The following is a 13,967-nucleotide window of genomic DNA, read 5'->3' on the forward strand; positions in this document are numbered from 1 at the left end:
AAAATCTTCTATTAAAGATTTCTACTGCTTCTATTGAATGCTGTTTTTTTTTTTTTTTTTTTTTTAACCTTCCTCCGTTACTTTGCAGCCCTCAAAAGATGTAAATAGGTCAGAGTAGGTATAGTTCCAGACAGCTACCATATTAGACTGGTACTCCGTATTCTCCAAAAAAAGGTAAACAAGGTGACCAACGTTCCTTATGTTGTCACAGTACTTTATGTTGCAAGTTGTTTGAATCCTTTTGTTTTCTACGAATTTGCACTCAGTTTAAATACTTCGGATATTCAGGGTTTTTGTTCGGTGTGGTGTATTTTTCTTTGGGGGGGGGGGAGAGGGGCTTACAAAAAAGCAATAAAAAGCGCATTTGCATTTTGTATGTATTTATAAGTTGGGCGAAAATTGGAAAGGTCAAACCCTATAAACCCATCCCCTGTTTGTAAACCAAACTCCTATTTGATTTTTCTACTAAGCTGTTCAAAAGCTGTTCTAAAATATGTTTCTTTTTAAATGGCACTGATTCAATTGGTGATTAAAAATATGTACACAGAGTGATAAAAAATCATTCTTAGCTAATATGTTTCTTTTTTAAATGGCACTGATTTAATTGGTGATTAAAAATATGTACACAGAGTGATAAAAATCATTCTTAGCTAATATGTTTCTTTTTTAAATGGCAGTGATTAAATTGGTGATTAAAAATATGTACACAGAGTGATAAAAAATCATTCTTAGCTAATAAGTTTCTTTTTTAAATGGCACTGATTTAATTGGTGATTAAAAATATGTACACAGAGTGATAAAAAATCATTCTTAGCTAATATGTTTCTTTTTTAAATGGCACTGATTTAATTGGTGATTAAAAATATGTACACAGAGTGATAAAAAATCATTCTTAGCTAATATGTTTCTTTTTTAAATGGCACTGATTTAATTGGTGATTAAAAATATGTACACAGAGTGATAAAATATCATTCTTAGCTAATATGTTTCTTTTTTAAATGACACTGATTTAATTGGTGAATAAAAATATGTACACAGAGTGATAAAATATCATTCTTAGCTAATATGTTTCTTTTTTAAATGGCACTGATTTAATTGGTGATTAAAAATGTGTACACAGAGTGATAAAAATCATACTTTGAAATATGCCTAACATCATCAGAAATAAGATAATTCAGACACCCTTGAAGAATTCATTTACGAACATTAAAATTAAATTTGAAAAATTGTGGTTAAATCAGGGATTATCATATTTCAATGACTTAAAAGAAAAAACTATAGGTTATGACGTGTAAGTCTCTGGTGCAAGTTTATTTTTTGTATCTTCCGAACTTTTCGTAACTGGTGAGAGTCGCAAACTGCTAATGGTGAAAAGGGTGGAACTGGTGAAACTTTCTGCAGGGTCCAAAAACAATGTATATATGGTATTCAACTTTTTAATAGTCCATTCCATCCATCATTTATACTAACAATACTTCCCAGGTATTTGAAGCTATCCATTTGATAGATTTTCTCATTAAATAACATCGCCTTTCCATGTTAATTTTTTGCTAAGTCTATGACACTTAGTCATCCTAATATAGATTTTTCAAGTGTGTTTTTTCACTCTGAACCCTCAAAACCTTAAAAACTCCTTTGTTTCACTAACACTTATTATCTAGGATTCCCAAATCATAATTTTATTATATGATTATAATATATTATAATTTTTTTACAATAATTATGATTATAATTACAATTATAATTTTAGATTAGTATTGTCTTCCCACTCGAAACTGTGTTCTTGTACAGTATTTGCCGTTCTCCTTAGGACAAAGTCTTTAAAGATAATCATATTAACGTGTATAATATACCACCCTTTTACCTCCTGATTCCACACTTAATCAACTACTGACATCATTTCCTACCTTAACCACAGCCGTATTAGTCTCGTACATAGCGATAATCGCTTTAATGTATTTATTTGGTACATCGTTCAAGGATATAGGACCTTCAATAAAACTTTTCTATCAGTTGAATCAAAGAATTTTTTTGTGAAAATTAATTAAAAAAAAATTTTCCACAAAAAAACTTTTTATAGATAAGTAAAGAGCTCCATTAAAACCAAAAATGAGCAGAAATAAAGTCAAATAATCTTTCAAGCGTAAAACTACCTTAAATAACCATCAACAAATAAACGAAACCCAAAACGAACAGAAATTACAATACATAACCGAGTCAAACTCAAAATAAGCAACATTAACATGAGGAGGGCTGACAACCTCCATGCCTTCTCAAGATCAGAACATAATTTGCACTTTACTAAAAACAATATGTATTTGAAATATTCTCAGTTTTTTAACTTTCATAAATCAAAAATTACTAAGACTAAGGAATAAATATCAGTATATTTATATTAAACTTTTAGTCCATATTAATTTGTTTTTTTTGTTGTTGTTTTTTTTTCAGTAAAGTGCAAATTATGTTCTGGTCTTGAAAAGCATGGGGGTAGTCAGTCCTACTCATTTTAATATCTGCTTGTTATGAGTTTGACTCAGTTATTTATTGTAAAAAATTCTAACTTAATAATGTAAGCCGTTTTTGAGATATGGCTCTGTCACCCTTTTGACAATCTGCATGTTCATATTTCTTTTTTATTCGGTTCAACATCCGCCTAAATGTTCCTTGAAAACTTTACCTTAATAGCCTTAGCATGCATATTATCAATAGTTGTAGAAACAGTAGTAGAATTAGCATCAGTATGCACCTAGCACCTTTGATTTTCTTCAACATCCCCTTCAACTCACGCTGAAAGGGTGAACTTAATACCATCAACAGTTCCTGAAGCATTGCTGATACGTCCTCTTGAGACGCCTTATGGGCATACTGTGTTTCGATTTAGTTCAATGCAGTAGTAGTTTAGTTCAGTAGTAGCATTTTGTAGCAGTAGTAGTAGTACCAGTAGTAATAGAAGTAGCAGTTGTAATAGCAGCCTTAGCTTTAGTAGCAGCAGTAATAATAATATTAGATAATAGTAATATTAGTAGTATGAGTAGAAGCAGTTGTATCAGGATATGGATATCGTCTTTTGGTTTTTCAACATCCCCTACAACAAGCCCTGTAAGTTTCAACTTCACACACTGAACTGTTCCTAAGCTATTGCTGATACGCCCTTTTGACAAACTGCATACAGACGGAGTGTTGTGATTAATTTCATTTTCCCCCTCAATATTCTTGAAAATTTCTCTCCTTATACCCTTAGGCATAGTTGTAATAGTAGTCACAGTAGTTGTATTAGTATTAGTAGTATAGTAATATTAATAATAATGACTCTAGTACTAGTAGCAGCAGTAGTATTAACATATTGTCTTTTGGTCAGTTGAACATCCCTCTCATAAAGTCCTGAAAGTTTCAGCTTAATACAATTAGCCGTTGCTATGACATTACCGATAAGTTCTTTTGATAACCTGTCTTTGCATGTACTTCTTGAAAGTTTCATCTTAATGCTCTTAACCTTACAAGTACTTGCAATAGAAGTAGTAGTAGCAGTAGTAGTAGTAAATGTAGCAGTGGTAGTAGTATCAGCTGTAGCATGCACATATTTCCTTTTGGTCAAATGATCTTCCCCTTTAAGGATTCTCTGAAAGTTTCAGCATAAAACCCAAATCCATTCTTGAGATACACCCTTTGGATACGGTAAGCCACTACAAAAATATTGCTGATACGACTCTATCAGCAATCTCTATGCACATAGTATGTTTTGATTTAGTTCAAGTTTCCCCTCGACGTTTCCTCAAATGTTCATTTTAATATCCTCAGACTTAGTAGTACTCGCTATAGAAGCAGTAGTTTTAGTGATAGCAGTGGTAGCAGTAGTGGCAGTAGTAATAGTTATAGCAGTGCTAGTGGTGGTAGTTGTAGTAATAGTAGTAGCGTGCAAATATTTCCTTTTTGGTCAATTCATCATTTCCTGAAACTTTCAAATTAATGTACTCAGTCATTCCTCAGTTAAGTCCTTTTGACAACCCGTATGCCCATAACGTGTTTTGATTTAGTTCAACACTCCCCCTCAACATTCTTTGAAAGGCTGAGCTGAATGCCCTTCGTCATTTTGGAAAGTAAAGGTGATACATGCCCACCTTTCTCAATAGCATATACTATTAGTAAACAATGGACCAATTGCCGAACATCTAATTTTGATTGGATGAGTTTTCGGAAATGATGGGCGTAGGAGGGGGTGGCTGGTTGCCCTCCGATCGTTTTTTACTCTTAAAAAGGGCACTAGAACTTCTGATTTTCAATCAAGTGAGCCCCCTTCGAAGTTCATACGGCCACCAATTCCATAAAAACCTTATATTCCCCCGGGGCATAAGTTACAACTCTTGCCTCTGGGGGGACTTTGTCACCCTGAAGGCAATGTTACATGATCTTTGGACTATTTTGGACAAAATGGCTATGTCACAATTTTGATCAGATGCGTTTGGGGAAAACAGGGCGTCGGGGGAAAGGGGGCTAGTTGCCCTCTTATCACTTTGGCTCTTAAAAGGGAACCAGAACTTTCAATTTCCAATCAAATGAGCCTCCTCTAAAGTTTTTACGGTAAGCCTTTCCATAAAGTTTGTATTCCCTTGGGGTATAACTTACAACCCTTGCCCTTAATCGGGGCTCCCACGGCGTCAATAAAGCTAATAAAGTATTCCGCAAAGTTACATACCGTAAAGTTCATCGCGCTCACACATGAAATTTACCTTCCTGACTTTATGGAAATTTTTTGAAGCAATTAATTTGAATTATTCACACGTTCATTCTTGAATATATCTGACATTATTTCTTGATAACTTTTTCAATTTAATAAGTTAGTCTTAAGTTGGATGTTGTTTTTACTTTAAAATTTACTAAAGAAGGCTCACGAATAAAAATGAGGACCCAATTCTTGACACATTACTTCACTTATTTCCTTGAATGCGTTTTCAACACAAATTCTGTTCTTGTGTTCCCCTTGTGAGGAACTGTATATTAAAGGTTTTTTTCTCACTAGTGAAATAAGCAAGTCCTTCTGCTTCAATGTTCCACAGATTAGAGAAAAAAGTTCAAGACTTGCTATCTAATTAGTTTCTTTTAGCTGAATTGAAATTTTCCACAAGTCTTCTCCTATTGGCTAAACTTTCCGGACTTTATTGAAAAAGTTAAATAAAGTTTAACTTCTTTCCGACAACCATAAAGTCAATAAAGTTATAATAGGAAAACGGTTTATTAACTTTATGGACAGCTTTATTAACTTTATTGACGCCGTGGGAGCCCCGCTTAAGGCTCTGAGGGATTTTGTCGTCTTGTTAAGTGGTCTTTGAACTATTTTGAACAAAATGGCTATTTCAAAATTTCTACCGAATGCATTTGGGGGACGTGGGGGAGGGACTTATTGCCCTTCGATCACTTTCGACTCTTAAAGAGGGCACTAGAACTTATGATTTCCAATCGAATGATCCCCATCCGAAGTTCATAAGACCACCCCTTCCATAAAAACCTTATATGTTAATGGGCAACTAGTATATTTTGTAGCCCTTGCCCTGAGGGCTATGGAGGGGGGGGGGCTGTCATTCCCAAAGACATATTTACTGGACCTTTCAACTATGCTCAACAAAATGGCTATCTCGAAATTTTGATTGGATGTCTTTGGGGAAATAATGGGCATGGGGGGGGGGGCTGGTTACCCTACAATCATTTTGACTCTTATAAATGGTGCTAGAACTTTCAATTTCCAATCGAATGAGCGCTTTTCGAAGTTTCTACGACATTTCCTATACGAAGGGCCTTGGTCAGAAAAAACAAACAAAAAATAAATAATACATTGTGCCCAAATCGCTCTTCACTTAGGCGGCGCTATTGCGCTGCCTATAGTCAGTGTTTTGTTGAAATTAGTAAAACTGAGAACTAAAGTGGTGCCATGATTTCGAATCTTCTAAATTTATGATCGAAGAGTTAATGTTTGATAGGCGTATCCCCTCCCCTTCCTATAACCACATTGTTTTTCCCGTAAAACTCTGTCTACAATGTCTCCTAGTCTAATAAGTTGAATTAGGCTAAAAGCCCTTTTGCAATGAGATTTTGTTAAAGCCAAAATTCAGCCCATTCAGAAAACCGATATTAACTAATGCTAATTATCAGATTTAACTATTTACAATGGATAATTATCCATTTAATGCTGTAATATATCCATTTAAATTGCTCATCTGATATGTAATTAAATACTCAAATCAAATAACGCTGTAAATATTCCCATGCATTTGTCTTTATTTTGGGTTTCATTTTGCCCTTGTTTATTTTGTCGTACAAAGGTTCTTAAGCCCTGACGAGCTCCTCTCGGTCCTCCCGATATTTTACCTTTTTTATTCCACTTCTTTTTCTTTTTTGGATTAGTATAGAGACTCTTTCGCATAACCTCATCACTGGAATTAAATCCTTATCAATCTTCCTCCTCAAGGGGAGAGTTCTATAGCTATGTACCGTAGCTACTTTTTTATTCCATTTTTTTGGACAGTTTATTTTCTACCTGGATGAGGTTCGGGTAGTAGCCAATCAGGAAGTTCTACGAAAATATCTAATTGATTTGACCTTAACTAAGTTCAAATTGAAATCAGTTTTAGCTTGATTCAGTTCTGCACGCTAGCTAAATCTATATTGCAAACAGTTTTGGATTCAACTGATTCCCAAAATTAGCGCCAGCTAAAACTCGGTATTAGTAATATCTCATTGTGAATGGGCCTTAAGCAATTTGCTTCTTACAGAAATCACGCCAAGACCCCTGCAATAACTTCAGTCTGTGATTACAGGCCGCTTTTATCACCTTCCTTGTAAAGGGAGGTGATAATGGAGGAAAACCAAAGCTCTCCTAAAATCACTAGGTACTTTCCGCTTTTCGAAAGTAATATTCATAATCCTTAGTATGTTATCTCTAACTTTGGAACTATATTATCTCTAACTTTACAACCACTATATTTCCAGACTATCGGAATCTGAGGTCCTATCAATCCTTTCTGTTCTGTCTCTTACTCCTCCTGGCAAAATGTATCTTCATTCACTTCCAAAGTGTCCATTTTTTTTTTTATTCTTGTTTAAATCAGTTCTGACAGGTTTATTACGGTTTAATGGATTTTTAATTTGATATTTTCATTCCTCCTGAACATTTTCCATATCACAAATTGAGACTCTGCTAATATCTTTGACTTGTGACAAGTCTAAAATCTCGATTCCCTATCAATTTTTTAGCATGCCAAAAAAGAGCCCTGCGAATAATTTTCAAAGAAGGTAAGGTGCCATACTTTCTGCTTCTAAGAAAGGATAGTCTGGAAACCCTTGAGCGCAGGAGTTATGTTGTGCCTCCGTTTTGCAAAAATTGTAATAGCAAACCCTCGCACGCAAAGTATTTTCCCCAAACATACCCATTTCTGAACCCATTCCTATTTTTCCCCCGTTCGCTGCTCTACCTCCAGATATGAAAAAAACTTCTGTCCCCTTCATTGCGGAAAAAATAAATACATTATCCCTGGTTTCTGTTCTTCTGTTTTTTTATTGGACGGTGGTGCTGGTGCCAGGTTTTTGTATTTATTCGCTACTTTTGATCCCCTCCCCCTTTTTTGTGTCCCTTTTAACTTTTTTCATATGTATTTTTTTATTTAGTTTTGACCAGTTTTTATCTTTTTAATTTTTTAATTGACATTTTCAATTTTTTAATTGGCGGACAAATGATTTTTCATTCTGATTTTTCTTGTTGTTGTTTTTTTGGCATTCTTTGACGGTTTTCCTGTTTTTTTTATGATATTTGTTACGACCCTATGGGGCTTGTGATAGTAATTTTGGAAATAGATATCTTATACTATCTTATCTTAGAATATTTCACTATTATTTACGCAAATTACTTTTACACAATTTATCCAAATCACTATTACTTACCAAAAGGTTCGAGCCTGGGAAAACTTGACTGATTTTGAAAAAAAAAGAAGAGAAGCACCCCTCCCCCCCCCCCGAAAAAAAGAAATAATCGAGGAATCTTAATGAAAATCGCACCATCAGATCCAGCTCATCCAAGAACGCTACTACAGAAGTTTCAAACTCCCATATGCAAAAATATGGAGTTTTTTAATTTTTGCCAGAAGTTAAGTCACGGATGCATGTTTAATGTTTTTTTTTCCAGGGATGATCGTTTTCGAGCCAATGGTCCTAGAATTCTGGGAGATGGCCCGTTCGAACGAAAATTAATATTCCTAGTCCCCTGTCTAAGTGATAAAAAATATTGGAGGGCAACTAGCCCCCCTCCGACGGCTCTGTTTTCCCCAAAGTCGCCCAATTAAAATTTTGAGATAGCTATTTTGTTCAGAATAGTTGAAAGGTCCAGTAACTACGCCTTCGGGGATAGCAGGACCCCCACATCCTTTAGGGCAAATTATGAAATTTGTCCGTTCTTTACGTATATTATTTATTACTGGGAAGTATAGACATTTTTCAGTGTTGGAAGATTTTTTTTTAGATAGGCGGTCCACGCGGATAATTTCCCGCGGGGAGGAAAATTTCCAGGTAAAATTTTTTCACTGAATGATTTTTTCAGAATTCCTACACGGAATTCATTTTATTTGTTTTTCTTTCTCAATACCATTTTCAGGCTATCGTTTAAATTTTTGGTAATTTTCTTTTTTACTATGCACTTTCACCATTGCAACTAATCGAAATCTGAATTACCATTCCTGAATCAGCTTCAAATGGCGATTTTCCCCAGTTAACAGTTTTTAAAAAAAAGTATTTTTAACGTTTTATCTATTATGGGCCATGGTTTGTTCATTGCTAGCTTGCAGCTAGGCTTATTCTTCTCGAATAAATAAATGCTACGTCTCATAATTTAGTATTTCCTAATCGTTTAAGATGAGTTTTCAAAACTCCTCTCAATTTTGGTTCAAAACGTGTACCTTCGTCGGTCAAAAAGTCAATACGATTGTATTCTTTCAGTTTTATGTTGCAATTCCCAAATTATTTAAAACGAAACCCAGAATAATTACTCATTAATTAAAATCCAGTGGAATGTTTTGTCATTTACTAAGCTATAATTTCCTCGAGAGGTGTCCCTCTTCAAGATCCCCCCCCCCCTTCAGCGTTGTTTGTAGTCACGGTTCTAATTAGACAGAATCGTAAAAGTTCTACCCTGACGAATATATGCGACTACGGGGGTGACCTTACCTTTTTAGGGTAGGGACGGATGAAGAAGCTGTATGAAGGATGGATGAAGGAGGAGGAAGATGGATGAATATGGATGAAGGAGAGGAAGGATGAAGGAGACCACAAACTATCTTACACCACCAGAACAATTCAGCCTTCTATATTTAGTCTATCCTCGTCAGCGCATTTGTCGGAATGTTCGATGACACACTATAATTTTCATACATTTATTCTTATCTCGGTCAAATATTTGAAAACAACTTTCTATGAAGATCTTTAACACAAGGTTTTTGTACTAAGAGACAAGTTTATATAAACTTACTAGCAATTTGTTAAAAAAAAATTCTGTTTTTTCAAGTACAACAGAAATTCTTCATCTTATGACTTTGTCTCAGATTCGAGATCTTTCAACGAAATAGAAAATTCGGACTGGGGCTTCATCGGCGCATTTGTCGGAATGTTCGATGACGATCTATAATTTTCATGCATTTATTTTTATTTCGGTCAAATATTTGAAAACAACTTCCTGTGAAGATCTTTAAGACAAGATTTTTATACTAAGAGACAAGTTTATATAAACTTACTAGCAATTTGTTAAAAAAAATTCTATGTTTTTTCAAGTACAACAGAAATTCTTCATGTTATGACTTTGTCTCAGATTCGAGATCTTTCAACGAAATAGAAAATTCAGACTGGGGCTTCATCGGCGCATTTGTCGGAATGTTCGATGACGCTCTATAATTTTCATGCATTTATTTTTATTTCGGTCAAATATTTGAAAACAACTTCCTGTGAAGATCTTTAACACAAGGTTTTTGTACTAAGAGACAAGTTTATATAAACTTACTAGCAATTTGTTAAAAAAAAAATTCTGTTTTTTCAAGTACAACAGAAATTCTTCATGTTATGACTTTGTCTCAGATTCAAGATCTTTAAACGAAATAGAAAATTCGGACTGGGGCTTCATCGGCGCATTTGTCGGAATGTTCGATGACGCTTTATAATTTTCATGCATTTATTTTTATTTCGGTCAAATATTTGAAAACAACTTCCTGTGAAGATCTTTAACACAAGATTTTTATACTAAGAGACAAGTTTATATAAACTTACTAGCAATTTGTTACAAAAATTCTATGTTTTTTCAAGTACAACAGAAATTCTTCATGTTATGACTTTGTCTCAGATTCGAGATCTTTCAACGAAATAGAAAATTCGGACTGGGGCTTCATCGGCTTCTTGTCCGAATGTTCGATGACGCTCTATAATTTTCATGCATTTATTTTTATCTCGGTCAAATATTTGAAAAAAACTTCCTGTGAAGATCTTAAACACAAGATTTTGTACTAAGAGACAAGTTTATATAAACTTACTAGCAATTTGTTAAAAAAAAATTCTATGTTTTTTCAAGTAAAACAGAAAATCCTTATCTTATGACTTTGTATCAGATTCGAGATCTTTCTACGAAATAGATAATTTGGACTGGGGCTTCATCAGCGCATTTGTCGGAATGTTTGATGACGCTCTATAATTTTCACACATTTATTTTTTTATCTCGGTCAAATATTTGAAAACAACTTCCTGTGAAGATCTTTAACACAAGATTTTGTACTAAGAGACAAGTTTATATAAACTTACTATTAATTTGTTAAAAAAAAATTCTATGTTTTTTTCAAGTACAACAGAAATTCTTATGTTATGACTTTGTCTCACATTTGAGATCTTTCTACGAAATAGATAATTCGGGCTGGGGCTTCATCGTGATTCAGATTCAAATCTTTGGTGAACACATAAAAGCGAGAAATTATGTTAAATAAGAAAAAAGAACATATGTATTAATGTTTTGTTTTTCATGAGCCTATCGTGTTATTTAAAGAAATGAAAAAAAAACTTACTCACTTACTATCCTCTAAGAAAGGAAAAAAAAACAAAAATGTGGTCATGCTTGTTAAATGTCCAAAACACAAACTGCTATGAGGTTGAAATCTGAGGAATATATACAAATTGGATTTATTCAATTTGACTTCTGAATGGCTTAACTTCTTGATTGTCATGTATTTAATTCAATAAACTGTTCTGGTATTGTGTTTTTAAACTTTCAGTCTTGTAAATTTTTTTTGTAGCTTATATTTATTGATTTAGTTTAGTTAATTTTTAATTTCCAAATTTTTTTTGGAATAATTTTCTAATTTACTTCTTTCCTCTTTTAGGCAAGTTCTTGAAATTTTATCTTGTATCCGAAGTGCTGACATAGATACACTGGCTGATAAAATCTATCAAAATTCTTGTAAAATGTTCTTTTCCACTGTTTGAATCTGTGTATAATATTTCTATCAGTAAAGTAATATGGAAGACACTTTTATTTGACTTCTTTATCAATCAATCAATAAATTTATTAATAATAAAAAAAAAAAAATAAAAACTTAAATTTTATACTTGCCCAAGAATCTCAGATTTTAAAGGGCAAAATAAACAAAATAAGAAAATATTAAAAAGCAAATAAAAAAAAACAGAAAAAAAACATACTTAAAAAAAATGAATAATATACATTTATTAAAATAGGATAATGAGCAGGAAACCTCACAAATAACTGAAAAAAATATATAAGCGAAGAATAGATTGAAAATTATGATTAAATATTAAAAAAAAAAAAAAAAGAAATCAGAAAAATATATTTAATGAAAAAAAAGACATATAAATTTGGATGGAATGCAAAAAAAGAAAAAAAAAGGGGGGAAATAATATACTGGAAAGACCCAGTGAGAAACTGCCTTTGCAGAAAGAGATAGAGGGACATCAGGAGGGATAGAGTTCCATAGTAAAATAGATTGATAAACGGGAGCGATAAGAGCTACGTAAAAAAGAAGAGTACCTACCTGAGCCTGACAGAAAGAAAAACTGCTGCAGAGATGGTGGAAGTGTACCTAGAAAAGCAGAATGTGCTAAATAAAGGTAACTTTTACCCACAATACGATCCAGCGGAGCTATTCCGGTATCATTATAAAGATCAAAGGAAGGGTAAAAACGAGGTAGAAGAAAAGTAGCCTTCACTGCCCTATTTTGGGCTCTTTGAAGTGAGCAGAGAAGAGATTTATTAGTACTACCCCAGACACAACAGCAATAAGAAAGGTAAGGAAAAATAAAAGCATAATAAAGAAAAAGCATAACATCTGGGGGAAGAAATGAGTTAACCCTGTATAACATTGAAGTTTGGCGGAGGACAAGGGAACGGGTATGAGTTATATGGGGTTCAAAAGAAAGAAAACAGTTAAGATACTCACCAAGAAATTTCACTATAGTAGCTTGCGGTATAATATCATTCCCATAAGTCAGGATGGTTGGCTCCCTTGCGTCTCTCATACGATAAGGGGTTCTAAAATGTACAGTGGCACTTTTTTGGCTGTTGAGATTCATACCATTTGACCAGCACCAATTTTTTACTTTATCAAGAAGACCTTGAGCTAGGGAAGTGGCAGATGGCAGGTCCACTGCAGCAATAACAAAGTTACTATCATCAGCAAAAAGAATAGGGTGCACATGGGGATGAAGACCATCAACAAGATCATTAATATAAATTAAAAACAAAAGAAGTCCAAGCACAGAGCCCTGTGGGACACCTTTCACAATAGGCAAGGAAGAGGAGGAAGAAATACCATTAACCGAAACCTACTGAGATCTCCCTGAGAGGTAAGACCTAAATCATTCAAGTGGGACTCCATGCACTCCAAATGAAGATAATTTAGACAAAAGGACAGAGTGAACAACCATATCAATTGCCTTTGAAAAGTAAAGAGATAGACCCAAAACACTCAAGCTCTTGTCAAGGTTTACGTGCACACATTCTGTTGCATCTGAAAGTGCAAGCAAGTTAAAAAAACTCCGACGAAAACCATACTGACAGTTAGCTATGAGACAATATCCTGCAGTCGTATTAGTACTAAATACAAATGAAGAGAGTCTACAATACACTACTTTTTCAACAACCTTAAAGATTACAGGAAGGAGAGAACCAGGTCTATAGTTTGAAATTAGAGATGAATCATCTTTTTTAAACAAAGGTACAGCATTAGCAACCTTAAATAAATGAGGAAAAACACCAGAAGAAAGAGAGAGGTTAGTTATGTGTGAGATGGGGTTAGAAACAAACTGACCAATTTTTTACGAACATTACAGCTCAAAACAAAACCATCAACTGAACGTCTAATTGAAAGCTGAGAAATAATGTAAGAAATTTAGGTATCACGGTATGGGAAAAGGAAAAATGACTTTTCTGATAAGGGAAAACTACTTACTCTGCTGTAGGATGGATTAGGAAATGAAGGAAGTGAGGTGAAATACGAATTGAAGGCGCTTGCTGGAGAATTTTTGTCCAGGAATATCCATCAGCTTTCCTGTAGCGACAAGGGGGGGGGGGGACTGTTTGAGTTTCCTGCGGGAAAGAGCTGCATTAACTACAATCCAAACCTTTCACAAATTCACCTTACACTCATCAATTCGACGTGAAAAATATAGCTTTTTGGCTGCTCGCACTGAAGAAGTAAGCACATTTTTATAAAGTTTATGCTTCAAAAGATCATCCTGTGTCTTCCTTTCACATGCAGCCTTGAACAGAGACGCCTTCATGTGTATCGCATTGATCAGACCTCTTGACATCCATGGGCATTTGGGTGTTGAATTCCTTGGCCTCTTTTTAAGAGTAAAATGCTTATCCAACAGAGCTCCCATACGACACAAAAATAAATTCGTTGCACAATCAACATCATTAGCTTCAAGAACACTAGACCAAT

The 13,967-nt window shown here is 34.1% G+C and overlaps 1 protein-coding gene across 2 annotated transcripts in view; it reads left to right on the forward strand.

Annotated features, from left to right (window-relative positions):
• Window positions 1-11,536, forward strand: part of LOC148946162 (deoxyribonuclease TATDN1-like) — a 60,080-nt gene extending 48,544 nt beyond the window's left edge. For both annotated transcript variants that reach the window (XM_089097825.1, XM_089097824.1), the window contains one exon: window positions 11,391-11,536. In XM_089097825.1, coding sequence (XP_088953951.1) covers window positions 11,391-11,493 — 103 coding nt within the window. In that variant the 3' untranslated portion in view covers window positions 11,494-11,536. The remainder of the gene's footprint in view (window positions 1-11,390) is intronic.
• Window positions 11,537-13,967: the final 2,431 nt, after the last annotated feature.

The sequence above is a fragment of the Artemia sp. Qi Xiang Cuo genome, chromosome 12 (assembly GCF_049724085.1).
Source record: "Artemia sp. Qi Xiang Cuo chromosome 12, ASM4972408v1, whole genome shotgun sequence".
In the NCBI taxonomy this organism is placed as follows: Eukaryota; Metazoa; Arthropoda; class Branchiopoda; order Anostraca; family Artemiidae; genus Artemia; species Artemia sp. Qi Xiang Cuo.